We start from the raw sequence: 26,715 nt of genomic DNA, 5'->3' as shown, positions 1-26,715 counted from the left end.
TCCCTGACAGATGGCTGTCCAGTCTATACATGAAGATCTCCAGCAACAGAGAGCCCGCCACCTCCATAGGCAGTTGGTTCCACTGTCTGACTGCTCTGCCCTTAGGAAGATTTTCCTGATGTTCAACTGAAATCTGCCTTTGGTATCTTAAGCCTGTTATTTTGTATCCTACAGTGTTGGATGATAGAAAACTGGTTGTGGCCTTCTTCTACATGAAAACCCTTTAGATATTTGCTATTATATACACCTCACTCTTCTCTAGGCTAAGCATACGGAGTTCCTCCAATCTTTCCTCCTGGACTTATGTAATTGCATTATTCCACTATACAACAGTGCCATCTAGAAGTTAAGTAGTGGAGAAGCAGGAAAGGAAACACTCTTTGAGCACTCAATTGTTTTGTCTTTGTGTAATCTCAATTCTGCAACAAAACAAAAGTAGATATAGTGGATTAACAGCCTCATGCAGAAAAGATCTTAGTTTCCAATCCCCTGATCATTTCTGTTGCCCATCTCTGAACTTGTGCTAATTTATTCAAATCCTTCTTAAAGCATAGTGTCCAGATTCCACAGTATTCAAGATGAGGTCTGACCAGCCCAGAGTAGACTGGAATTACTTCCCATGATTTTATTTATTTATTTATTGCATTTCTATACTGCCCAATAGCCGAAGCTATACTTCTGTTGTTGCAACCTAAAATTACATTTGCCTTTTTTGCAGCAACATCAAACCAATGACTCATATTCAGCTTATGATTGACTAAAACTCCAAAATCTTTTTCACACATATTATTGCCAAACCAGGTATCCTTCCTGGGCATCTGAAAAGGAAACACCCCAGGTTTGCAGAAATGCAAAATACCTTTAGAAAAGAAAACCCCTATGGGAGAACAGTGCAATGAGGACTAAGTTCGCTTTGTGGCCACAGAATGCTAACTGACTGTTGGGGCAAACATGGATTGGAATATCCTGAATCGCTGGCTGGCTCCCTGAACAGAAGCATTCCACACTGCAACTTTTTGCTGCAGATCTTACTTGTTATTCCAGAAGGACAAAGAAACCCTTGAATGTTCTTGACCACATACAGCTGTACAGCTAGATATGCTGGGGTTACAAGCTTTAATTAACTGATGAGTGCAATACATTGACAAAAGATTTAAACAAAGATGAAAAGGTATCCTTACATTAAAAAATTCAACACCAGACAATATCTTTCAGGGTAAAAATATACAGGATCTCATTCAACCAATAAAAAGAGAAAGACTAAGCCTGGCATCAGGCTTTGATCCACACTGGATCTAGAAATCCTCAATGCCTCTTCTTTTTAAGCCCTAATAAAGGCTGCATCACCACCTCCCTCATTCTTCTCTTGTCAAGTTTTTACCACCCCTTCAATGATAAAAACTAAATTATACATTCTGAGCTCTCCCCCTCTGCCTTCTCCATACCCTTCCTCTCCATTCCAGATCTCACTCCCCATACACATCTCTCAGTCCTTTCTTCTTCTTTGCCTCAATCTCCCTCCCCTTTCTCTGTTGTTTCCCCTATGTTAAATTTTAGACTAAGCTCCACTAGGAAGAGATTGTTTTCATGTACTTTGAAAAACACATTGATGGTGCAATAATAATAATAATAATAATAATAATAATAATAATAATAATAATAATGGTGATGGCAGGTAAGAGCCAAATGACAGTGATGCCCAAAGAAACTGTTGGTCCTGTTCCAGATTTCTCTATCACCTCCTCCAAATGCCACACGCACCTGCTAACTTGTGTTACCAGGTGCAAGCTAATCATCAGTCAATGGTTACAACAGCTTAGCACCCAATGCTACTAGTGTGTGAAAAGAAGTCTTTTGGTTGAGGTTTAGAAGGCATAAGGCCTTCTAAAAAGTGAACAATAAGAAATGTACAGGGCCTTGCTATGACCCAGGCAAATAACATGGAGGCCAGGTGGAGATGTTAAATTTGCAGTAATTTTGAAACCATGCGGAAAAAAATGTTTTTTGTGGGTGGGGAAAAAACTGAAATTTTGGAAAACTTGAACACACAGAATGGTTCCTCCAGTATAGCTCTTATTCTGCAGTTGAACTCTCCATGGAACCTCCTCCCCACCATCCTTGCTGGGCTGGAGCAGTTGCCTTCCTCATCTCTTAAATTCATCTTCATGCATGCTACACTTACCTTTTGGTCCAAACAGGATCCCATAGCATGGTTTGTGGCAATAAGGCTGCCCATCATGCTGGAAGGGAGAAAAATGAGAAAGGGATACATCAGTGTAAGCCACAGGATCAGCCCTTTCACCCCTCGTATGTTGGTCAGATCTTCAGTCAACATTTTTCATCAGTCTATGCCTGAACAGAAATCTGGTATTAGCCACTAGGAAAGTTTTCCTGGTTACGCAAAGAAACATGAGCCAGGACTGGATGAGTCCCAAGTAACACAACAAGCCTATTGGCACCCATTATACTGAAATGCTGAAATTTCCTGCCTGGAATACTTGAAAACGACCTTGTGCCTGAGGGCAACTGCAACACAAGGCTCAGGTGATCCCATAACCCATGGCTGCTTCTGCTGTGGCTATACCAGAGACAAAGGCTGGTGTCTAAGGATTCTGCAAGCCTTGAACCCTATAGGCCAGAGCCACTAATGGCAAGCAGGGGCATACTGTGCCCAATTGAAAGAGCAGGTTTGGCATCCTGGACAACAAGTCCAGAACTAGAGATGCTCATGTCTCCCTAGACACTAGGAAGCATCTTTGCTCTTTTTTCATAGAATCATAGAATAGCAGAGTTGGAAGGGGCCTATAAGGCCATCGAGTCCAATGCCATGCTCAATGCAGCAATCCACCCTAAAGCATCCCTGAAGGCCTCTTGAAGGCCTCTAGTGTGGGAGAGCCCACAACCTCCCTAAGTAACAGATTCCATTGTTGTACTGCTCTAACAGTCAGGAAGTTTTTCCTGATGTCCAGCTGGAATCTGGCTTCCTTTATCTTGAGCCCGTTATTCCGTGTCCTGCACTCTGGGAGGATTGAGAAGAGATCCTGGCCCTCCTCTGTGTGACAACCTTTTAAGTATTTGAAGAGTGCTATCATGTCTCCCCTCAATCTTCTCTTCTCCAGGCTAAACATGCCCAGTTCTTTCAGTCTCTCTTCATAGGTCTTTCTTTCCAGACCCCTAATCATCCTGGTTGCCCTCCTCTGAACACGCTCCAGCTTGTCTGCGTCCTTCTTGAATTGTGGAGCCCAGAACTGGACGCAATACTCTAGATGAGGCCTAACCAGGGCCGAATAGAGAGGAACCAGTACCTCACGTGATTTGGAAGCTATACTTCTATTAATGCAGCCCAAAATAGCATTTGCCTTTCTTGCAGCCATATCGCACTGTTGGCTCATATTCAGCTTGTGATCTACAACAATTCCAAGATCTTTCTCGTTTGTAGTATTGCTGAGCCAAGTGTCCCCCATCTTGTAACTGTGCATTTGGTTTCTATTCCCTAAATGTAGAACTTGGCATTTATCCCTATTAAATTTCATCCTGTTGTTTTCAGCCCAGCACTCCAGCCTATCAAGATCACTTTGAAGTTTGTTTCCTGCACTCTGGGAGGATTGAGAAGAGATCCTGGCCCTCCTCTGTGTGACAACCTTTTAAGTATTTGAAGAGTGCTATCATGTCTCCCCTCAATCTTCTCTTCTCCAGGCTAAACATGCCCAGTTCTTTCAGTCTCTCTTCATAGGGCTTTGTTTCCAGACCCCTGATCATCCTGGTTGCCCTCCTCTGAACACGCTCCAGCTTGTCTGCATCCTTCTTGAATTGTGGAGCCCAGAACTGGACACAATACTCTAGATGAGGCCTAACTAGGGCCGAATAGAGAGGAACCAGTACCTCACATGATTTGGAAGCTATACTTCTATTAATGCAGCTCAAAATCTACTGACTGTAGTTCCCAGGTTCCTCCTTTTTGCCCTTTTTGAAGATAAGGACAACGTTAGCCCTCCTCCAGTCGTCCGGCACCTCACCCGTCTTCCATGATTTTGCAAAGATAATGGACTAAGGTTCTGAGAGTTCTTCCGCTAGCAACTTCATTACTCAAGATGCAGTTCATCGGGACCTGGAGATTTGAACTCAATCAAGGAAATTAGGTGTTCTTTGTCCATTTGTTTATCAATCTCAAACTGCAATCCTGCCCCCTCAACTTCTGCTTCACTTTTTCCAGGGGGGTCATAGACCCGCTTTTGGGAGAAGACTGAGGCAAAGTAGGAATTCAACACTTCAGCCTTTTCTTTGTCATCTGTTATCAATTTGCCATCCTCATTAAGCAGTTGAACCACCATTTCTTTCCTCTGTCTTTTACTACTCACGTATCTGAAGAAAGCCTTTTTATTGCTTTTAGCATCCCTTGCTAATCTCATGTCATTCTCAGCTTTAGCCTTCCTGACGCCATTTTGGCACTTCTGTGCCACCTGTCTGGACTCTTCTTTTGTAGCCTGGTCTTCCTTCCACTTCCTATATGTATGCTTTTTCGTTTTCAGGTCGTCCCTAAGCTTTTTGTGGAGCCACATTGGTTTCCTCTATTGTCTTCTATCTTTTCTCCTTGTTGGAATTGTTTGTAACTGTGCCCTTAAAATTTCCTTTTTAAAATACTCCCACCCATCCTGCACTCCTTTTCTCATTAGGCTCACTTGCCACGGGACCTTACTTATCATAGTTCTGAGTTTATTAAAATCAGCTTTCCAGAGTACGTGTACGGCTACACTCAGCTTTTGTCTCCTTTATAATCAAGAATTCAAGTATGATGTGGACACTTTCCCCCAGAGTTCCCGTAACTGCCACTTTATCCACTAAGTCATCCTTATTGGTCAATATCTTCAAAAAGGGCAAAAAGGAGGAACCTGGGAACTACAGTCTGACATCCATCCCTGGGAAAATTCTGGAGCAGATTATAAAGAAGTCAATCTGTAAACACCTTGAAATCAATGCGGTGATCACTAGAAGCCAACATGGATTTGTCAGGAACAAATCCTGTCAGACTAATTTGATCTCATTTTTTGATCGGGCAACCTCCCTTGTGGACTGTGGGAATGCTGTGGATGTCATATATCTTGACTTCAGCAAAGCTTTTGACAAAGTGCCCCATGATATTCTGATTAACAAACTAGCTAAAAGTGGGCTAGATGGAACAACTATTAGGTGGATTCACTGTTGGCTACAGAATCGGACTCAAAGAGTACTTATCAATGGAACCTTCTCAAACTGGGGAGAAGCAACGAGTTGGGTACCGCAGGGATCAGTCCTGGGTCCAGTGCTCTTCAACATTTTTATATATGATTTGGACGAGGAGGTGCAGGGAACACTTATCAAATTTGCAGATGACACAAAATTGGGTGGGATAGCTAATACCCTGGAAAATAGAAACAAACTTCAAAGTGATCTTGATAGGCTGGAGTGCTGGGCTGAAAACAACAGAATGAAATTTAATAGGGATAAATGCCAAGTTCTACATTTAGGAAATAAAAACCAAAGCCACAGTTATAAGATACTTGGCTCAGCAATACTACAAACGAGAAGGATCTTGGAATTGTTGTAGATCACAAGCTGAATATGAGCCAACAGTGCGATATGGCTGCAAGAAAGGCAAATGCTATTTTGGGCTGCATTAATAGAAGTATAGCTTCCAAATCTTATGAGGTACTGGTTCCTCTCTATTCGGCCCTAGTTAGGCCTCATCTAGAGTATTGTGTCCAGTTCTGGGCTCCACAATTCAAGAAGGATGCAGACAAGCTGGAGCGTGTTCAGAGGAGGGCAACCAGGATGATCAGGGGTCTGGAAACAAAGCCCTATGAAGAGAGACTGAAAGAACTGGGCATGTTTAGCCTGGAGAAGAGAAGATTGAGGGGAGACATGATAGCACTCTTCAAATACTTAAAAGGTTGTCACACAGAGGAGGGCCAGGATCTCTTCTCGATCCTCCCAGAGTGCAGGACACGGAATAACGGGCTCAAGTTAAAGGAAGCCAGATTCCAGCTGGACATCAGGAAAAACTTCCTGACTGTTAGAGCAGTACGACAATGGAATCAGTTGCCTGGTGAGGTTGTGGCCTCTCCCACACTAGACGCCTTCAAGAGGCAGCTGGACAAGCATCTGTCAGGGATGCTTTAGGGTGGATTCCTGCACTGAGCGGGGGTTGGACTCGATGGCCTTGTAGGCCCCTTCCAACTCTGCTATTCTATGATTCTAAGTGAAGGAGTGCTGATCCTCAAGTTCCTTCCTCCACTTTCTGTAGGAGAAAGTTAACAACCACACATGTTAGGAATTTCTTGGAAGGGCCGCAATTTGTCTCCCAACAGATATTGGGGTAATTGAAGTCCCCCATCACTACTACATCACACTTCCTTGAAATGCTGGTAATTTGTTTCTCAAAAGTTCTGTCCTCCTTGCTTGGGTGGTCGGTAGTAGACTCCGATTATCATGTTCTTTTTATTCCTTGCCCCATTTATTTTAATCCAGATGCTCTCAATGGGACTCCCAGTCTGATCCGCCTGTATTTCTGTGCAGGGATAGGTATTTTTAACATGTAGTGCAATGCCGCCTCCCTTTCTATTTCTTCTGTTCTTTTTGAACAAGTTATATCCTTCAATTGCTATATTCTAGTCATGGGAATCATCCCACCAAGTTTCAGTTATACCTATCAGGTCGTATTTGCCTTCGTGTAATAAAAGTTCAAGTTTGTTCTGTTTGTTTCCCATACTCTGGGCATTAGTATATAGACACCGAAGACCATGTGTTTTATAGTCTGGCTTTGTTCCTACATTATTGTGGACACTATTTTGGGGCACTATTGGAGCGGTTCTCTGTACTGTGGTGCATGGGCCTTCATCCATTGTTGCCTTGAAGTTTACGTCTCCTGCCCCCGTAATATTCAGTTTAAAGCCCTCCTGATCAAGTTCTTCATGTTGTGGCTGAACACATTCTTTCCAGCCCTTGTGAGGTGCAACCCATCCCTTGCCAGCAGTTCATCTTCCAAGTAGCATAGCCCATGGTCCCAGAATCCAAAACTCTCACGTCGGCACCACCTTCGTAGCCAGTCGTTCATCCGGAGTATTTTTTCTTTCCCTTTCTAATCATTTTCCAAGAACCAGGAGGATGGATGAGAAAACTACCTGGGCCCCAAAGTTCTTCAGTTTCCTTCCCAGAGCTTCAAAGTCTGAAATGATTTCTTTGTAGCTCTGCATGGCGACATCATTTGTTCCCACATGGATGAGAAGAAAGGGGTATGTGTTCGTGGGCTTTATGAGCTTTGGTAACCCTTCAGTCACATCTCTAATCTGTGCTCCAAGGAGACAGCGTGCCTGGCGAGTCCATGGGTCTTCAGGACATACTTGGGTTTCAATCCCATGCAGCAGGGAGTCTCCCACAACGACTACTCTTCTCTTCTTCTTGGTTGACCTACCTTCTGCCTCTTGTTCATTGTTGCACGGTGTCTCCTGTACTTCTTCCTCTGCAAACTGTCCTTCAGTCTCAACCTCCAGTAGCTGAAAGCGGTTGCTTAACTCTAATGGTTCCACCAGTGCAGAATGCTTTCTAGTTCTTCTGCTCCTAACTGTCACTCTTTTCCAGGGAGTTTTCTCTTCATTGGCATACTCCACTTCTGCTTCAGCTGGCTGTTGCTAATCTATCTCATGTACTTCTTGTTGCTGTTGCAGTTCCACCGTTCGGTCTAAGAACTCCTCATCTTCTCTTATTCCTTGGAGGATGGACACTCACTGCTCAAGTCCTCTCACTTTTTCTTCCAAAAGTGCTATCAGCTTGCACTTGTTGCAGGTGTACGCCATGTTGAGCTCAGGCAGAAACACGAACATTGCACACCCTCTTTGCAGGTCACCACCTCTAGGGACTCCTTTCCATCCATATTGTCTATTTCTGCTTTGTTTTTTCCTTTCTGATTATAGTGGAATTGCCTTTGCTTTGTCCTGTCCTCTCTGAAGGTGCACAACTATATGAGTAGGTCTTAGGAGAAAAGAAGATTTTTTTGGTGGTTTTTTTGTGTGTTTTGGGTTTTTCTTTTCTTTTTATGTTTTTCTTTGTTTGTTTTTTCCTCTTTTTTTTTCTTAGAGACCTCCCCCTTGACCTCCCCTGCCAAACTCCCCCTGTCAAACTCCTGTTTGCTCTTCCTGTTCGCTCTCTCTCTGGTGGCTGGCTTTCTTTTCTAGCTTCTAGTTCAGCTGGGCCAGCTGCTCTTCCCTGCTTCTGCTCAACTCCAAGTCAGGAAGCAGAATGAGGTCGCTGGGAGGCCAACAATAATCAATAGCAAGCAGGCCACTGATTGCTGACAACAATCAGCAATCAGGCCACACCCCCTTCAGGCCCTGCAGCAACACCCACACCCTGTGGACACAGAAAAATGCTGGTTTGTTTTTCAAGCAGTAGCAAAGGAAACTATTAATTTCCTTTGAGTCCAAACTTCAGTCCATGGTAGTAGAGGTTTTTGCATCCTAAGCAGGGCTCAGCTTCAAATAGCTATACCGGTCAAAAACAGGCAGTCCTAAGTTACAGGCAAGGCAGGGTTGAATCTGCAACTTAACTTGTGCCATCTGGGGGCTTTTTCATATTCCATTTTTCCTACAAGGTGATGAAATGCTAGGCAGTGTTTTATGATTTTTTTTACGCTTGTCAAGAATGTGCAAATGTCTATTGTCCTGTAACTGTATGTGTTGGGAACCACTGCAACAGCTGCATGAACCAGCCCAAGACAACCTGAAACAAAAGGGAGTGTTGAACTTTACATAGCCAAGAAATGACTGAGTTCAGGAGATCACATAACACTCAAAGCAAAGGCAGGTGACTCATAATAATTCCAGTTCTGGGGTGGAGCTAGCCTTATGGAAAGGAGAGCAAAAACACCTCTCAAAACTAAAGCCATTCTCCTTGATTCTAAGTAAGCGCTCCACATTAATATCTGGAACAAAACAATAGACACATTAACCTATGATTATTAAAAGCCAATTGTCCAGTGCTTTTTTCTCATAATTGTTATGTAACAACTGTTTCTTGTTCAAGAGTTCCCACATCCTGGAGAGCTTCATGGTCAATGCTTCTCCAAGGAGTAGCTCCTATATTATATTTTCATTATATTTACACTGTAAGCTACAGATGAGTGCATGCACATGTGAAGTTGCCCAAATTTGCAGGAATCAGTTGATGTGCATCTGTTTAACCTGAAGCAGTCAGACCAGGGTTGGAGAACCTCAGGCCCTGGGACCAAATCCAGCCTTTCTGGGGTCCCCAACTGGCCCTCCAGGGTTCCCCAGACAGCCACATCTCCTTCCCCTGGCCCCACCCACTTTCATAGAATCATAGAATAGTTGTGCTGGAATAGTCCTATAAGGCCATCGAGTCCAACCCGCTGCTCAATGCAAGAATCCACTTTAAAGCATTCCTGACAGACAGCTGTCCAGCTGCCTCTTCAACACCTCTAGTGTGGGAGAGCCCACAACCTCCCTAGGTAATTAGTTCCATTGTGCTGCTCTAACAGTCAAGAAGATTTTCCCGATGTCCAGCCAGAATGTGGCTTCTGTAACTTGAGCCCATCGAGAAGCAATCCTGGCCCTCCCCTGTGTGACAACCTTTCAAGTATTTGTAGAGTGCTATCATGTCTCCTCTCAGTTTTCTCTTCTTCAGGCTAAACATGCCCAGTTCTTTCAGTCTCTCTTCATAGGTCTTTCTTTCCAGACCCCTGATCATCCTCCTTGCCCTCCTCTGAATGCACTCCAACTTGTCTGCATCGTTCTTGAAGTATGGTGCCCAGAACTGGATGCAACATTCAAGATGACGCCTAACCAGTGCTGAATAGAGGGGAACCAGTAGCTCACACAATTTGGAAGCTATACTTTTATTAATGCAGCCCAAAATAGCATTTGCCTTTTTTGTTTTGCAACCACATCACACTGTTGGCTCATAGAATCATAGAATAGCAGAGTTGGAAGGGGCCTATAAGGCCATCGAGTCCAACCCCCTGCTCAATGTAGGAATCCACCCTAAAGCATCCCTGACAGATGCTTGTCCAGCTGCCTCTTGAATGCCTATAGTGTGGGAGAGCCCACAACCTCCCTAGGTTACTGATTCTATTGTCGTACTGCTCTAACAGTCAGGAAGTTTTTTCTGATGTCCAGCTGGAATCTGGCTTCCTTTAACTTGAGCCCATTATTTATATTCATATTCAGCTTGTGATCTACAGCAATTCCAAGATCCTTCTCACTTGTAGTATTGCTGAACCAAGTATCCCTCATCTTGTAACTGTGCATTTGGTTTCTTTTTCCTAGGTGCAGAACTTGGCATTTATCCCTATTAAATTTCCCTCATTCTAAAAGGTTGAGTTGCCTCCCCTAGGTCTCAGTTACTGGCAGTTAAGAGCTTTAAACCACATTGTGCTTGCAATTTTTGTATTTTTGCCCCCACCCCCTTTGGCTTTGGCCCTGCCCACCATTAGACTGCATAGTCTCAGAGCTTCTCCAAATATAGAATTTAGCCCTCGTCCTGAAAGAGGATTCCCATCCCTGGAATAATGTTTGCATCCAAACCTATGGAGTCCTACCTCAGCATGGCCTCCAGGGATTAGGGTCTTGCCACAGCGCTCACAACGTAGGCAGGGGCGGTGCCAGTCCTTGCCCAGCGAGGTCACCTTCTCAGCTAGAACAGATAAGGTGCATGTAAATTCAAGTCTCGCTTTGGACATCAACATTTCTTAAGCCAATCTGCCCTTACTGCAATTGATGTTGCTTGTGCCTTGGAAAAATAATAATAATAATCAGACAGATCTTTAAGAAATCAGACAGAGCACATCCAACGCAGTGGAAGTGCCTGAAGTGTTCAAATGCCACATCACACACCATCGTCCCATCCCTTACTTTTACCTTTGCTGCAGCCACCTCAGCTCTATGGAGAACTGTGCTGCTGGAAGAAGTGGCTGCAGGGCACTTGTGACACCTTGCAAGCCTCTCACAAGAGTTGACGTGGGAGTTCTAGCGGGTCTCATGAAACCGGGGCAAGCTCTTGCGAAAACTCTGCAACAACTTTTTCCAGCCACGTACAATGGAGCAAAAGAGAAGAAGGGGGCTGCTCGAGAGAAACCTGTTGGCTGCTCTCTCGCTGTGGCAAATGCCAAGGCAGGAGAACAGCTGGAGGTGCTCTCTAGAGCACCTGTTGGAGGCTGCAGCAGTGGGCCCTCCTGACAGTGGCGGGGAGTGGTACAGCATAATTTGTCACTCCTCCCACTGATGTGGGCACCTCACCTTAATTCATGGCTGGGCTGGCCCTGTTCTAAATGCAGGTTTCTACCCCTTATGGGTTCAAATATAGGCTTACAGGTGTGGGCAAAATGTGTTGAAATCTTCAAGGCCAAAAGGAGGCTCAGTAGGATTTCCAGGAATCAGGAGATGAAGCTCCAGTGGCCTGGATAACCTCTTGCTCCTAGCAGAAGCCGTATAGGCTATGCAATTGACTATGCATAATAAACTATTTGCATAATTTATGTAAGACACAGAATTTGACTTTTTAAAGTGCAAACAGTCCTGTCTATAGGACTCAGCAGTTCATAAGAATTCCATACCCCTTAGTGAAAACTATGTAGAGTTTTGATTCAAAATTGGTACCTAACCTCCTGGCCTTCAGGTACAAATCCAAAAATTTTAGACTGTCACTAGATCCATCAGTTCTGTGCCAGAGGCCTCAAGAAACAACAGACCATATGAAAACTGTTCCACTGGACAATTCTTTAATCTGGCATAACTCTACAGCCAAGGTAGAATATCACTTTTGCCTGCAGTCCCAGAGGACCAAAATGTCCTTTAAATTCCTCCTCTCCCTAAGCACCAGCACACACACCCCTCCCCACTATAAAACTAGGATGATGTCTCCCTTTCAAAAATATTCAAAATTATCTATCATTTCCAGGTGGAGACCATCTCTAGCTCAGTGAGCTGGAAAATCTCACTGTACTTGTGTGGCAAAAATGGGCAAGACAGTGAAAGCAGGAGACTTGGACAATACTCACCAAAATAGACCTTCTTAGAGCACCGCGGGCAGACATTGGGCTCTCCAGTGAAGGTGGTAATGCTGGAGGCTGAAACACAGAGAGGAAGGCATGAATTCCCAAAGATGAATTCCCAAAGCTCTGACCCCAAGGATTGATGAGACAGACATCAATCCTCCTTGAAACATGCACACTTCAGGCAACAAGCTCTGAACACAACAAACTACAATTAAGGTCTCAAGAGACACATCCTACAATGTCGTAGATTTGTCTCTCCCCACATGTTACATGGGCAGAGAATTGTACCAGGGTTAAGAAGCTCCACTTGAAGTAAGGGCTTGGGAAGTGTCTAGGTCTCCCACATCTATCTGCATGCCAAGCATGGATCTCTCAGATGAACAGCAGTGCAGTTTACTGTCCAGATTAAGGGGCCAGGGAAATATTCCAAGCAGAATTTCAAGGGGCAGAGGACTAGGCTTCTGCAGCCTACACAGATACCTAATGTTCCCCACAGATTATATATAACCTTTGCCCCTGTCAATGTTTTAACTACTGCAATAACTTAATAGTTACAATATCTTAATTATATATTCCAGGTGTTAAATGTGGAGTTCCTTAGTTTAAGAGTATACCAAAGGGTTGTGAGTAGAGTACTCTAAAATCAGACAACATTTTGCACCAAAAAAGCTGAATTAAATTACCCTCATACATTATGCATGTTGCGCTCACATGTGTAATTAATTTTACTTAATCTGGTCTCCATTTTTTAAATTATTTTGCTTTCTGGTTTGCTAGTTATGGAGAGAGGCAATGAGGCTCTGAACAATGTACAGAGGTACTCACGCAAGCTAGAGCCCCCCAACCACTGGAAATTTTCTTCAGCTACCATTCTGGCTTATGACCGTTCAACGGGCATCACCTACACTCTTCCAAGCATATCCTCTTTTATTTTTAAGTATTATTATTATTATTATTATTATTATTATTATTATTAATAATAATAATAATAATAATAATTTATAAAGTGCCATCAATGTTCATGGCACCGTACAAAATAAAACAAAACAAGACAATCTGCCATATGACTTACAATCTAAAAGTGAAAGATGAGAATCTCAGAAAGCTCAATTCTGCGTTCAATGCCAATTCTGTGCCTTTTCTACACTTCTGGTGAATTGAAACACTCATACGATCCTAAGCATAGTCAGCTCTGGCTGACGGCTAGCAAAAATCAGCAAAACTGAGTAGGAAAATCCACAGAATTTCCTCATTCAACGTAAAGGGATACACTGAAGGAAAAAACAGTATAGGATGTCATCCTGCCACTTTCCCAAAGTCCCTCAAAACTCTCTCCCTGTTTCCCAGCTCAGTTGCCTTGGGGGTTTCCATGCTTCTTCTGCCTCAGTGCTCACCTTTGCTGGGTCCCCTAGATGCAGTGCTCACTTTCTTCTCTTCCACTTTGGATATATGCTCAATAGGACCTTTCACCAACTGTCCTTCAGTCTGGGGCTTATCATAGATGTAGGAACCTGCTCCTCCGATATTCACACCTAAAAAAGAAGCAGGAGAAGTCAGAGGGTCCTGGTGCCAGATGGCTTCATGGGTTGTCTCAATCTCAACACTGTCCACGTATGTTGGAGAAGCCATACAGTATCGCTCATAGTGTGAACACAGCTTAGCATATCAGTCAGTCTTCTCCCATCTAGAGTTCATTAGATGCTTTCCCTGGTTGCAGTGACTGGAGAAAGCTTTTCCCCCAACCTCTGGACAGTGCTTACTGATTTCTGGACCAAGCCATAGATTAGATGGATAGAATATATATGTGTGTGTAGGGAAAATGGTAGGTACTGCTTTCATCAGCTATCAGGGTACTCTGGGCTAGAGAAGGTCTGAAATTTCCACTATTCTTCTACCTTATAAAGTCAGCAAAACAAGTCTGTTTAGCAATATAGATACTATCTCTCTCCTCTAGCATGTTAGCAGATATCACCCGACATGCTCTATGCTTGCCTTAAACACATAGCTTTAGAATACAGAGCACCATTTTACTCTTATTTAATTCACACAGGGCTGGAAGCAATGCGAAAATCATCTGGTTTACCTTTAGATAGGGGCAACACTAATATTACAGGAAAATACATGTTTATTAGGGAAACAAACATGTCTGGAATCCTGGGGGTGAGGGGAGAAGGCAATTGCAGGAGAAAAACAATAGGCAGGGAAAGGCTTGAACACCCACCCATACTCACCACTTCTTTGTTCCAAGACATGCCCTCCCATAGTATTTATCTTACATGTGTTTGCATGTAATGTTTTGTTCCACCCACCACCCACGGTAGCTTCACATTCCTATCAAACCACACCTCAAGCACGCAAGATGCACATCACCACAGATGCCTGTAGGATTACACCTACACCAAACCAGATGCCTCCAGATTGCTTTGAGAAGAATCAAGCTCAGAATGAGATGATCAGAGAAAGAAAGACATCCATTCAGCAGCATTTGAGACAGCCCAACAATCTTGAAGGGAAACATACCTTTTGGTCCAAACAATGTTGCGTAACAGGGCTTGTGACAGTAAGGCTTCCCATCATGCTAAGATAAGAGAAATGGTAAGTGTTAAGCTAGCCAGGGTTTTGAAAAAGTAATTAGCTTCAAACATCTGCCTACCAAAGCCTGATCATCATTAGATCATGAAGGGTGGGCCCCAAAACAATTCATGAAGGGTGGGCCCCAAAACAATTCAAGTCCCCACAACGTTTTAGGTGGCTGTCATAAAATTTAAAAACAACGAAACAATATAACTTTTAAAAAAACACCACACACAGCAGGTAATAAAATACAAACACAGTTTTCTAGGGCTAGAAAGAAAATAAAACAAAATAAATCAAAGGCCTACAAAAATAAAAAGTTTTCAGTGAGCGGCAAAACACTAGCAACAAGGAAGTTAACTGGTTCTACCAGGGTAGGGAATTCCAGCAAAGAAGGGCCTATCCCTTGCTCCCCGCTAGAGTTGCTGACAAAGTTCTCCAGAGCTAGGCTTAGAAAGGCAACAGGCCAGCTTTCTCTGACTCAATTAAAAATCCAAGCTGCAAAAGAATGTATGGCTTCTGTCTTAGGATGGACAAATCTGCCAGTTTTGCTTTCTTCTTCATTCAAATTTTTAAAATCTCAAGTTATTTCCATCCTGCATGTGAAGAAATTTGTGGATTTCAATAAAATCTTATAACAAACTAACTGAAACAACAATTTCTCCCTTTTGGACGAGACAAATTCAATAGGTGCAGTTATTTGCAGCATGATGATAATAGCCTGCTATACAGCTGTTGAAAATGAGTGGCTTGTCAGAAAAGAAGAGGTAGTAATAGTAATTCAGTACTAAAAACATAATTGAATACACAGGGAGTCAAACCCAGCTATTCACTCAAAGTCCTGGCCCTAGATGGGCAAACCTGTCTGTTTCTGTTTGTCCCACATTTGGGTTTTTGTTTTTTTTTAAAAAAACAACTCTCAAGTTCTTTCTGTCCTGTTTATGAAGAAATGTGTGAATTTTGTTAAGTTAACAACAACAGAACCAAATAAAATTCTTATCCTTCCCTTCTTCCTTACCCCATCCACAGCAGCCTTCCCTATCATCTGCACTTCATTTTCCTTACCTGGCAAGCAGCACTGTTTGTGAGGGTAGAATTCAGAAATAATGTCTGATTTCATGTGAAGTGAGCAGGATTCTGATGGTGACAGGAATATAAAAGGGCCTTTCCTGTTGACCTCAGCAGTTGAACAAGATTACAGAGAAGCAGATGATTCTTGTGGTAGCCTTGGGTTCTATGGAGTGAAAGAACTCAGCAACACTTCATGGGCACTCTGAGCCAATGAGTTCTAGGGGACTTGTTTCCAGCTCCTTTCCTAGACTATTTTGGTGTTCCAAATATTAGGGGTGTGCACGGACCCCCCGATCTGCTTCTCTTCCAGATCTGCAATTTGCGGATCGGGCCGCTCCGCTCCACCCCGCTCAGCCTATAGTCCGCTCTGCTCCGCTGCAGAGCTCCGGATCCGGATCGGAGCTCCGCTTTTCCCTCCCATAGGCTTGCATTGAAATCCAAAAAAGTATACAATTTTTTTTCTGTTAAAGTTAGAAACCTCAGGTTTGGCACCATGACACCTCATGGACGTATACACATGCATGCCAAGACTCAAGCAAATCCAAGTGTCCCCTGATTTTGGGGGAATTTATGAAAATCAGACACCCCATTTTCAGACATGGACTGTTCTCCGACAATTTGACAGATAAAAAAATTGGAAGCGGGCACCCTCACAGATGCCATCTAGATCCACATTCATGCCAAGTTTCAAGCAAATCCCATCATCCCCTGATTTTTGGCGGGGCTTTAACCTCTAACGCACCACCCATAACCCCAATTCACACCACTTTCGATATCTCCGTCAATTTTCACGTTAGAAACCTCAAACTCGGCACCATGATAGATTATCCATGGATACACATGCATGCCAAAACTCAAGCCAATCCCATCATCCCCTGATTTTTGGGGAATTTATTAAAATCAGACACCCCATTTTCAGACATGGACTGTTCTCCGACATTTTGATAGATAAAAAAATTGGAAGTGGGAACCCTCACAGATGCCATCTAGATCCACATTCATGCCAAGTTTCATGCAAATCCCATCATCCCCTGATTTTTGGCAGGGCTTAAACCTTTTAACTCACCCCAAATCAAGTCCCATGCTAGAACTAGGTCAATTTTCACTTTAGAAACCTCAAACTCGGCACCATGATAGATTATCCATGGATACACATGCATGCCAAGACTCAAGCCAATCCCATCATCCCCTGATTTTGGGGGAATTTATGAAAATTGGACACCCCAGTATCTCAGGGATTTAAAGCTGCAGACAGCTCAATGGCACCATTTCAAAGAAAATCCCAACATGCCATGAATTGGGGAGTAGAGATAAACCTATATGAATCTTCTTCCACACTTGAAAAATTGATTTGGAACTTCCAAAAGTCTAAGTGAGCGCAGGAAGGACTTATCCTCTGAGTCAAAGCAAGACACACACAAACCATCCCTGCGAGGTGGGCAGGGGAGGAGGGAGGGAAGGCAGGCAGGCAGGCAGCAGACATTTCTGGGGGCATAAGGAAGTGAGCCAAGGATAGTTTCAAAGCCAGTAATGCAAACCATCCCTGTGAGGTGGGAGCAGCACAGAGAGATGCCGTTTCTTTTGCATCCCATAACTAGGAGGCTAGGAGGATAAGAGTAAAGCTTTGTGATCCTTGCTTCAGAGTTGATTGACTGCACTGTGATCACAGCCATTACTAAACAACAAAATAATAATGTTAATAACAGTACTAATTAATATTAATAGCAACAATAACAACAACAACAACAACAATAAGGAGTTGAACCACAATGGAAGCCTGCCTGACTTCACTGAAGAGGAAAAGCCAGGAGAGCTTGGGCTATGGGGCGTAAATATAAAATGGAATAAATAAATAAACAAAGGAGGGGTGGAATTAAAAGCAGCAGTGTTGCTAAATAAACAACAAGAAGAATTTTTTAAAAAACGCTATATCTGTCTTTTACCAGTAAGAGGGAAGTGGACGTGCCCAGGGGGAGGGGGAACTGTGCCAATTTGACTGGCCCTGTCTAGGGACCATTCTTTAAGAAGCGACCTGCCACTTCAACTCATGACAGGCATTAGACTCCAGTGGTTAACCTTTGGAGGATTCTGATGATCCTCCAAGGGCAGGAGTGTGCACTGGGCATGTCCACATGCCCTAGGGGACCTCATCCCCTTGCACCACATCTATTCAGTTGTTCACCAAGGTTAGGGTGGGTAGCAGTGCTGTGTTTCCTATCTGTTATTTATTTGCTTAGTATATGATTTCAGGTTGTGTTTGTGCATTTGGTGGGGCTACTGTTTTAAAAAATACTGGGAAAAGTCCGTTCAGACTAAGAAAGAGAAGTTTCCCAGTATCCCAAGTTACCTGTTTTGCCTATCCCCTCCTCCAACTTTGGGATCATGTGATCATGACTCTGCCTCTCAGCACTTCAAAAAGGTACCTCTCCCGGTTTTTTTACCCGATTTTAAAAAAAATATAGCAAGCGAACCGCACCATGCAGAGAGCTGAGACTAGGCTCAAAATTACCCCCAGCCACGACTCTCTAAGCACAAGAAGTTTCAGAAAGATAGCTTAAAAAACAACACAGTTATCCCTTATTCTTTTCCGCAATGCAATCCTATGGGCGAAATTTTCCAAAATGGCGATCGGATCGCGCCGCGAAAAGAGAAGTGCTCCGCTTATGGGCGCTTCTCTTCGCCGTGCTTCTAAGGGTCCGCGGTCCACTTCTACTCTGCCTCTGGGCAAGGCGGAGCAGGCCAATTCGCTTCTGATTCTCCAATTCTAATCGGAGCGGAGCACATGCCTACCAAATATCCTCCCAAGAATATAGAAGACTGAGATCTTGCTTCACAGATCTTCCCCTTGATTTTTAGTCTTCTAAGCTTTGTCCCCAGATCTTCCTCAGGTCTCAAGTTGATATCTCTCTTAGCTGTCCATTTATCTTTCCCTCACTTTCTCTGTATATCTGTACATACACACACACACACACACACACACACACAGAGAGAGAGAGAGAGAGAGAGAGAGAGAGAGAGAGAGAGAGAGAGAGAGCCAACTTACTGTAGGCATCCTTCACATATGCCAGCACCTTCTTACTCAGCCCCAACTAATTCATTAAAGTGGGAGCAGGGGGTGGAGAGACTTGTGTTCCTCTAGATGTTCTCACCTGCAACCCTCATCAGCCCTACCCAGCATAGCCAAAAGTGAAGGATGATTGGGGTTGTAGGCTAAACATATGAAGGACTACAAGCTGCATTAAAATTAAGCCCCTTTTGTCTGTACCAGCACTTATTGTTTTTCATTCTTTGGAAGTATCTCCTCTGAACACTTTTCCTCTCAAGATCATAGCCTGTAGCGTACACTTCAGAGGCACAGCAAGCAACTGTGGCATTATCTGCTTTGTGCTGTCAACAAGAGCTGATTTCTGAGAGGAAACACTGATAAGACAGGGACACACTTTTCCCTTAATGCAAGGAATGTGCATTTGTTCTGCTATCTATCAAAGCTGCCATAGAAGGAAATGGCAGATATAGCCAGTAGGATAAAAGCAATGCTCTTCTAGCTCCCTGTAGTAGCAGTTTCTTTTCGGTAAACAGACAGAGAAGCAGCAGTCTGAGAGTGCCATGAAGATTGAGGCACTTCTCTGCTTTCTTACTCACCACATGAAGCAGAGAAAGAAAAATAGATGGGCATGACTCCTCTAGTTCCAAGTAGAAAACGTGGCCCACTCAGGAAGAGATCTGCTAAACTTCCTGCCAGAGCTCAAGTGCTGGCTAGATATACATTTAGAGAGAAAGTGCTCCTGGGCTGAGTCACTTTCCTCAGATTTCATATATTGGGAGGATCTTAAGCACTGGAGACAGATGACTGCTAGCGAGAACATTTCTGTGATAGGTGGACAACCCTTGTTCTTCATTTCTACTTACAACCACTTTAAAAATAATGGGAGGAATTGACAATTTTGTTTAGAACCAGCAGTGGCAAAGCCTTGGCAATGTACTCCCTCCTCATGTACACTGCAGTTCTAGCCTAAGAGTGTGACCTGCAGCTCATTGCTCTGTGCAGGTTGGGCAGCATCTATCTGGACTGGAACCTATGTGCCTAAAGTAAGAAAGGGAGAGGAAGAGAAAGTGTAAAACAGAATGTAAAACTGAAGTTACTTTCCTTGGTTTTTCTTCTGTGCAATGTCGAGGTACAGTTATTGCTGTAACAGTAAAATGTGGGTCCAAAGGACTGCTTATGGATCTCCACCCACCCAGTATCTTGGAGGCTGCTGGAAACTTGAGCATGATTGGGGAGTGTTCAGGACGATTGGGAGATGAAGCTGTCCATCACGCCGCACAAACTCCTTCTCCCCCCTCCCTTTTTAAAAAAATTAATAGAGAGAAAGCCGCTGAACAGATGTAACTGAAAATTTACACACATGACATACACAACGCCACCTATAACCTCACCAAGTTTCATGTCTGTATCTTTTAAAATAACCAAGTTATAGGCTTTTTTTAAACCAATGAAACCCTATGGGGGGGAAAAACGCAGTTTGGTCTAAGATGGTGTCTGACGCTCCGAATAGCTCCAAAGTGCTTCGGATCAATTCGGACCTCCCCAAACCAGTTCAGATCCGGTTCAGAAGGGTTAATACCACCCCAACCTGATTAGGATTTGGGATTCGGATCCAAGGCGGTGCAGAGCCCTACTTGTTACCTCCCCTCAGTTTGAGAAGTTACTCTTTGAGTCTGATTCTGTAGCCAACTGTGGATCCACCCAATAGTTGTTCCATCTGCTAAACAGAATGTCATGGAGTACTTTGTCAAAAGCTTTGCTGAAGTCAAGATATATTATGTCCATAGCATTCCCACAGTCCACAAGTGAGGTTACCCGATCAAAAAATTAGATCAGATTAATCTGGGAGGATTTTTTCTTGACAAATCCATGCTGGTTCCCAGAGTGCAGGACACGGAATAACAGCCTCAAATTAAAGGAAGCCAGATTCCAACTGGACATCAGGAAAAACTTCCTGACTGTTAGAGCAGTACGACAATGGACTCAATTACCTAGGGAGGTTGTGGGCTCTCCCACACTAGAGGCCTTCAAGAGGCAGCTGGACAGCCATCTGTCAGGGCTGTTTTAGGGTGGATTCCTGCATTGAGCAGGGGGTTGGACTCGATGGCCTTGTAGGCCCCTTCCAACTCTGCTATTCTATGATTCTATGATTGTAATCACTGCATTGTTTTCAGGGCTTTTACAGATTGGCTTCTGTATAATCCGCTCCAAAAATTTCCCAGGGACTGATGTCAGACTAACTGGTCTGTAGTTCTCAGGTTCCTCCTTTTTGCCCTTTTTGAAGACCGGGACATTAGCCCTCCTCCAGTCATCCAGCACTCCACCCGTCTTCCATGATTTTGAAAAGATAAGGGGTTGTGAGAGTTCTTCTGCCAGCTCCTTTATTACTCTAGGGCGCAGTTGGAGATTTGAATTAGGTGTTCATTGACAAATTGTTTATCAATCTCAAGCTGCAATTCTTGTACTTCATTTTTGCCAGGGTTGGTCTATTGGGAGAAGGCTGAGCCAAAGTAGGAATTGAGCACTTTGGCCTTTTCTTGGTCATCTGTTATCAATTTGCCATCCTCACTGAGTAGTTGAACCACCATTTTTCCCCTCTGACTTTTACTATGCACGTACCTGAAGAAAGTTTTATTGTTGCTTTAAGCATCCCTCGCTAGCCTCATCTCATTCTCAGCTTAGCCTTCCTGGCACCATTCTGGCACTTCTTTGCTACCTGTCTATACTCTTCTTTTGCAGCTTGGCCGCCCTTCCTCTTCCTATGTGTGTCGTTTTTTGTTTTCAGGTCATCTCTAAGCTTTTTTTAGAGCCACATTTATTTCTTCTGTTGTTTTCTATCTTTTTTCCTTATTGAAATGGTTTGTATTTTTGCCTTCAAAATTTCTTTTAAAAACTTCCAACATCTTGGACTCCTTTTCTCATTAGGGTCACTTGCCATATGACCTTGCTTATCATAGTGAAGTGGCTACAAAAAAAAAAGAAGAAAAAAAAGCAAATGCTATTTTGGGCTGCATTAATAGAAGTATCGTCCCAGAGTGCAGGACACGGACTAATGGGCTGAAGTTGCAGGAAGCCAGATTCTGGCTAGACATCAAGAAAAACCTCCTAACTGTTAGAGCAGTACAAGAATGCTCCCAATTACATAGGGAGGTTGTGGGCTCTCCTACACCGAAGGCATTCAAGAGGCAGCTGGACAACCATCTGTCAGGTATGCTTTTGGGTGGATTCCTGCATTTAGTTGCGGCTTGGACTCGATGTCCTTATAGGCCCCTTCCAACTCTACTATTCTATTATCTATAATAGTTCTGAGTTTATTAAAATTAGCTTTCCTAAAATCCAGGTACACTCAGGTTTTGCTTCCTTCAAGTACAATGTGGTCACCTTCCCACAGAGTTCCCATAACTTCCTCTTTATCCATTAAGTCATCCCTGCTGGTAAGTCAAGGATAGCCAATCCTCTAGTTCCTTCCTCCACTTTCTGTCAGCCACACGTCAGGAAATTCTTGGAGGGGGCACTTTGGGCAGAATTTGTCTCCCAACAGATATTGGGGTAATTGAAGTCTCCCATTACTACATCACACTTCCTTGAAACATTGGCAACTTGCCTCTATGTCTATTCACAGCTGTCTATTCACAGCTAAGGAACAACTCTCCTTCCTTCAAAAAGCACATCTCAATTCTGTGAAGCAGTTCTCCTGTCCACAAAATGCACAGCTCAAAATCTCTGCAAAAACAGAAGTCTTTACAGAGTATTTAAAGGTTAATTGCCTTTAAATAGCCTAACATCTCTGAATACTGATCAGTGATAATAGCAAAAGACGCTTGTGGCCACACAAGCGGGAGATTACCCATCCTTGTGTTTAAATATTTTATTTATTTATTTATTTTAAAAAATACATACAAGCAAACCAACATCACAAAAGCAAACAAAAAACATACAAACCTAAAATGGGCTTCCGATTTTCTCCACAGCAAAGATATGTAACAATATTTTTTCTTACTCTATAATTACAAAAAAAGTTCCCCGCTTTCTATTATCTTAAAGTTTTTTTCTTATTCATTGAATCCACAGATAAACAAATCATTTTTTCTAATTCCCGCAAAAAGTCAATAAGACGTTTCCATTCGATTATAAACCTAGATGTTGAGTTTTCTCTAATTATTGATGTAAGTCTTGCCATCTCTGCCAACTCCAACATCTTCATCATCCATTCATCCATTGTAGGTAATATTGATTCTTTCCACTTTTGTGCATATGGAACAATGGGAAAATATGTGGTTAAAAGGTTTAAAGTTTACATTAAGTTCTAGTCTTAAAGATAATTTTTATAAGATATAGATGGTATACGTCCCCTTCAAAATTGCCCAAAATGTATAAAGGGGCATCGGGAACCTCTTGGAACACCTGTTGGTTTTTTCTCACTGCCATTATCATAGAATCATAGAATCATAGAATAGCAAAGTTGGAAGGGACCTACAAGGCCATCGAGTCCAACCCCCTGCTCAATCCAGGAATACACCCTAAAGCATCCCTGACAGATGGTTGTCCAGCTGCCTCTTGAAGGCCTCTAGTATGGGAGAGCCCACAACCTCCCTAGGTAACTTACTCCCTAGATTTACTCCCTAGGTAACTGTCATACTGCTCTAACGGTCAGGAAGTTTTTCCTGATGTCCAGCTGGAATCTGGCTTCCTTTAACTTGAGCCCGTTATTCCGTGTCCTGCACTCTGGGAGGATCGAGAAGACATCCTGGCCCTCTTCTGTGTGACAACCTTTTAAGTATTTGAAGAGTGCTATCATGTCTCCCCTCAATCTTCTCTTCTCCATATATATATAATTCATATATAAGAATAAGGTTCCATAATTCTTTTCCACCTGATTGTCCATTAAACCCAGGAGGACAAGTATTCTGGCTTCAACTGGGGGTTTCCCCGCGGTTTTTTATTGAAAATATACAAGAGATACAATGATAATAATAAACAAAACAACAAAACAAGAATCAAAAAGAGAAAAAACAGAAAAAGGAAAGAGAAAAGAAAAGTGGGGAAAGGAAAAAAGAAAACAATATTCCACTATAATTCAGACAGCATATGGAGATTTAGTACACAACATGGTCATATAAGATAAAGTAAAACAACTCTGAGGTATATTACAAATGCAAATGTAAACATGGACGTTACATTAAAAGGAATGATTATGTTTTATGTAGATCAAATATTCCTGAAAGCTTTCTGGACTGGATGTGTGTTACTATCTTTATTCATATATGTAATAAAGGTCCCCCACTCAGCGACAAACTTACCTGATTTTGCTATACATAACTTTTGAGTTAACTTTTCTATTAGTGCTACTTCCCATACCTTATTATACCATTTAGTTATTGAGATTCCTTGTAGATCATTCCAATATCTGGCTATGAGCACTCATGCTGCTATTAGGAGGTATCCCACCAATTTCTTATGTAATAGGTCTTTATGCTGTCCATGGAATAAGTTTAAAAGTGCCAGTTCTGGAGATTTAATTATAGTTCAATTGTATATTGATCTTTAACATCTTTCGGATTAGAGAATGAATCTGTGTCCACTTTTTTTTTAGCTTTTTTTTACAAGTCCACCATATATGATAAAATGTTCCTTCTTGTTGTTCACATTTCCAACAGGTTCCCGATGCCCCTGTATACATTTTGGGCAATTTCAAAGGGGACATATACCATCTATACATTATCTTATAAAAATTATCTTTAAGACTAGAACTTAATGTAAACTTTAAACCTTTTAACCACATATTTTCCCATTGTTCCATTTGTATATTATATCCAAAGTTTTGGCTCCATTTTATCATACAGTCCTTTACTTGTTCTTCCTCCATCTCGAACTTCAACAAAAGTTTATACATTTTTGCAATAACATGTTCATCGTTTGTACATAATTCCTTTTCAAATTCAGGCTTTGTTTGTTCAAAACGAGAGGTTTTTTTACCTAATTTAAATGTTTCTGAAATTTGTAAATAAGAGAACCATTGGCATATGTGACCTTCTTTTAACAACTCTTCTCTTGATTTTAATTTGTATTCACCTTGCAAGAATTCTAATATATCATGATATGTTAACCAATTATACATTTCTCTTCTATGATGAGCCTCCTGTGCTGATAACCACAATTGTATTTTCTGACAGAGCCTGGATTTATATTTATTCCATATTCTCAAAATGGCACGTCTCACATAATGATTATTAAATTCTACATTAACCTTAGCTACATTAACCACAAGTACCCATGCCACCCAAATCTCAATTCATGTCCTCCTAACTACAATAGTCTTCTATTTTTCAACAACATCCATTCCTTCATCAACACCAAACAGCAGGCAGAAAAATACAATTTCAAGTCTGGTAAACCCCAGACCTCCTCTTTCCTTAGCATCCTGTAATACTTTATATTTAACTCTTGAGTTTTTTGCTTGCCATATAAATCTAGATATATCCTTCTGCCATTGCTTAAATGGTAATTCTGATGTCACGATAGGTATTGTCTGAAACAGAAACAGCATTCTTGGTAGTACATTCAGCTTAACTGTAGCAATTCTCCCCAGAAGAGATAGTTGAAGCTTCTCCCATCTTACCAGAACTTTTTAAATTTAATTCCATACCTTAACATAATTATTATGAAACAACATACAATTCATATTTGTCAAGGTAATACCCAAATATTTTACCTTCTTTTCAATCTTAAAACCTATTTCATCTATCAGCTTTGTTTGCTCTTGGGATTTCATAATTTTTGTTAACATCTTTATCTTCTGTTTATTAACCCTAAAACCCGCTACCGCGCCAAATTCTTTCAATTTATTCATCAAAATTTAAATTCCCTTTATAGGATCTTCCAGAGTAAACACCAAGTCATCAGCAAAAGCTCTCAACTTATAAGACTCTTTTTTAATCTTTACTCCTCCAGTTATTTTATCTTGTCTTATATCTCTATTCAATATTTCCAACACCAGAATAAACAACAAAGGTGACAATGGGCAACTTTGTCTTGTTCCCCTTTGTATTTCACATGGCTTTGACAAGTCTCCATGAATAATTATTTGTGCATTTTGTGAAGTGTAAATTGATTTAACCCATTTTATAAAATTTACTCCAAAGCTAATTTCTTCCAGAATCTTAAATAAAAATTCCAATTAAGGTTGTCAAATGCCTTCTCTGTATTTGACAACCTTAAGATTACCCATCCTTGAACTTTCATATCCTTCTAAGACAGGGAAGCAAAAACTGGGGCACTAGGAAACTCCCAAAACTTGTTTGGCAGCCCCCAGCCCCCCAACATCTGCCCCAGTTGGGGGAAACACACTAGGAATAGGTTTTATGGACTTCATTCATAGAGTATCCCAGAAAGCAGTAGTTGAAGGTTCTATGTCCTGGGATGCTCTATGGCAGGAACCACAGAGCCTGTTCCTAGTGTGTGTGAGAGAGAGAGTGAGAGAGAGAGGGTTGCAGTGTCTGGGGCTTCAGAATGTTCATGCTGTTGCTTTAAAACCAAGAACTGTTGCTACTGGTCTGAGTGTGTGACTGAGCGTCATCAGACAAGTGTTTTATTGCACGCTTGTTACTGCCAGTCACAGTTTTTCACAGGTCCTTTTACAATGCCATCGCCTCCCGTGCACCTCCTGCTCCTTCTGGTCTTCGTTCCGCAACAAATAAGACCCCAGTAAATCCAATTTATTTATTTTTTTGGAAGTGAAACATTTGGCCATTTCCTACTGTGTGCAGGAAAAGCAGTATGATAAAAGCTCCCACTGATTGGACTGTGTGGTCACTGTATATTTCCTCCTTTTTCCTCTATGTGAAGAGGAAATTCGTGGGGCAGAAATGTGGGGAAAGCGACAGTAACAAAACATGATTTTCCCCCATCTGAAGATGCACTTAGTGAGCGAGAGAGAAGTGTGTGTGCGTTGTATTTGTGTACGCATGTGTGAATACACACT

The 26,715-nt window shown here is 42.3% G+C and overlaps 2 protein-coding genes across 3 annotated transcripts in view; both read right to left on the bottom strand.

Annotated features, from left to right (window-relative positions):
- CRIP1 (cysteine rich protein 1) overlaps positions 1-26,715 on the bottom strand; it is a 191,988-nt gene that overhangs the window by 62,344 nt on the left and 102,929 nt on the right. The gene's annotated exons all lie outside the window — the stretch shown is intronic.
- LOC134403285 (cysteine-rich protein 2) overlaps positions 1-26,715 on the bottom strand; it is a 102,563-nt gene that overhangs the window by 6,059 nt on the left and 69,789 nt on the right. The window contains exons 3-7 of the mRNA XM_063133342.1: positions 14,564-14,621; positions 13,438-13,575; positions 12,047-12,115; positions 10,589-10,683; positions 2,183-2,240 (exon numbers count right to left, since the gene is read on the bottom strand). Of these exons, the coding sequence (XP_062989412.1) occupies positions 2,183-2,240; positions 10,589-10,683; positions 12,047-12,115; positions 13,438-13,575; positions 14,564-14,621 (418 nt within the window). The remainder of the gene's footprint in view (positions 1-2,182; positions 2,241-10,588; positions 10,684-12,046; positions 12,116-13,437; positions 13,576-14,563; positions 14,622-26,715) is intronic.

This window comes from Elgaria multicarinata, chromosome 1 (assembly GCF_023053635.1).
Source record: "Elgaria multicarinata webbii isolate HBS135686 ecotype San Diego chromosome 1, rElgMul1.1.pri, whole genome shotgun sequence".
Taxonomy (NCBI): domain Eukaryota; kingdom Metazoa; phylum Chordata; class Lepidosauria; order Squamata; family Anguidae; genus Elgaria; species Elgaria multicarinata.
The sequence above is the reverse complement of the archived record's forward strand: the minus strand, read 5'-3'. Positions and strand labels throughout refer to the sequence as shown.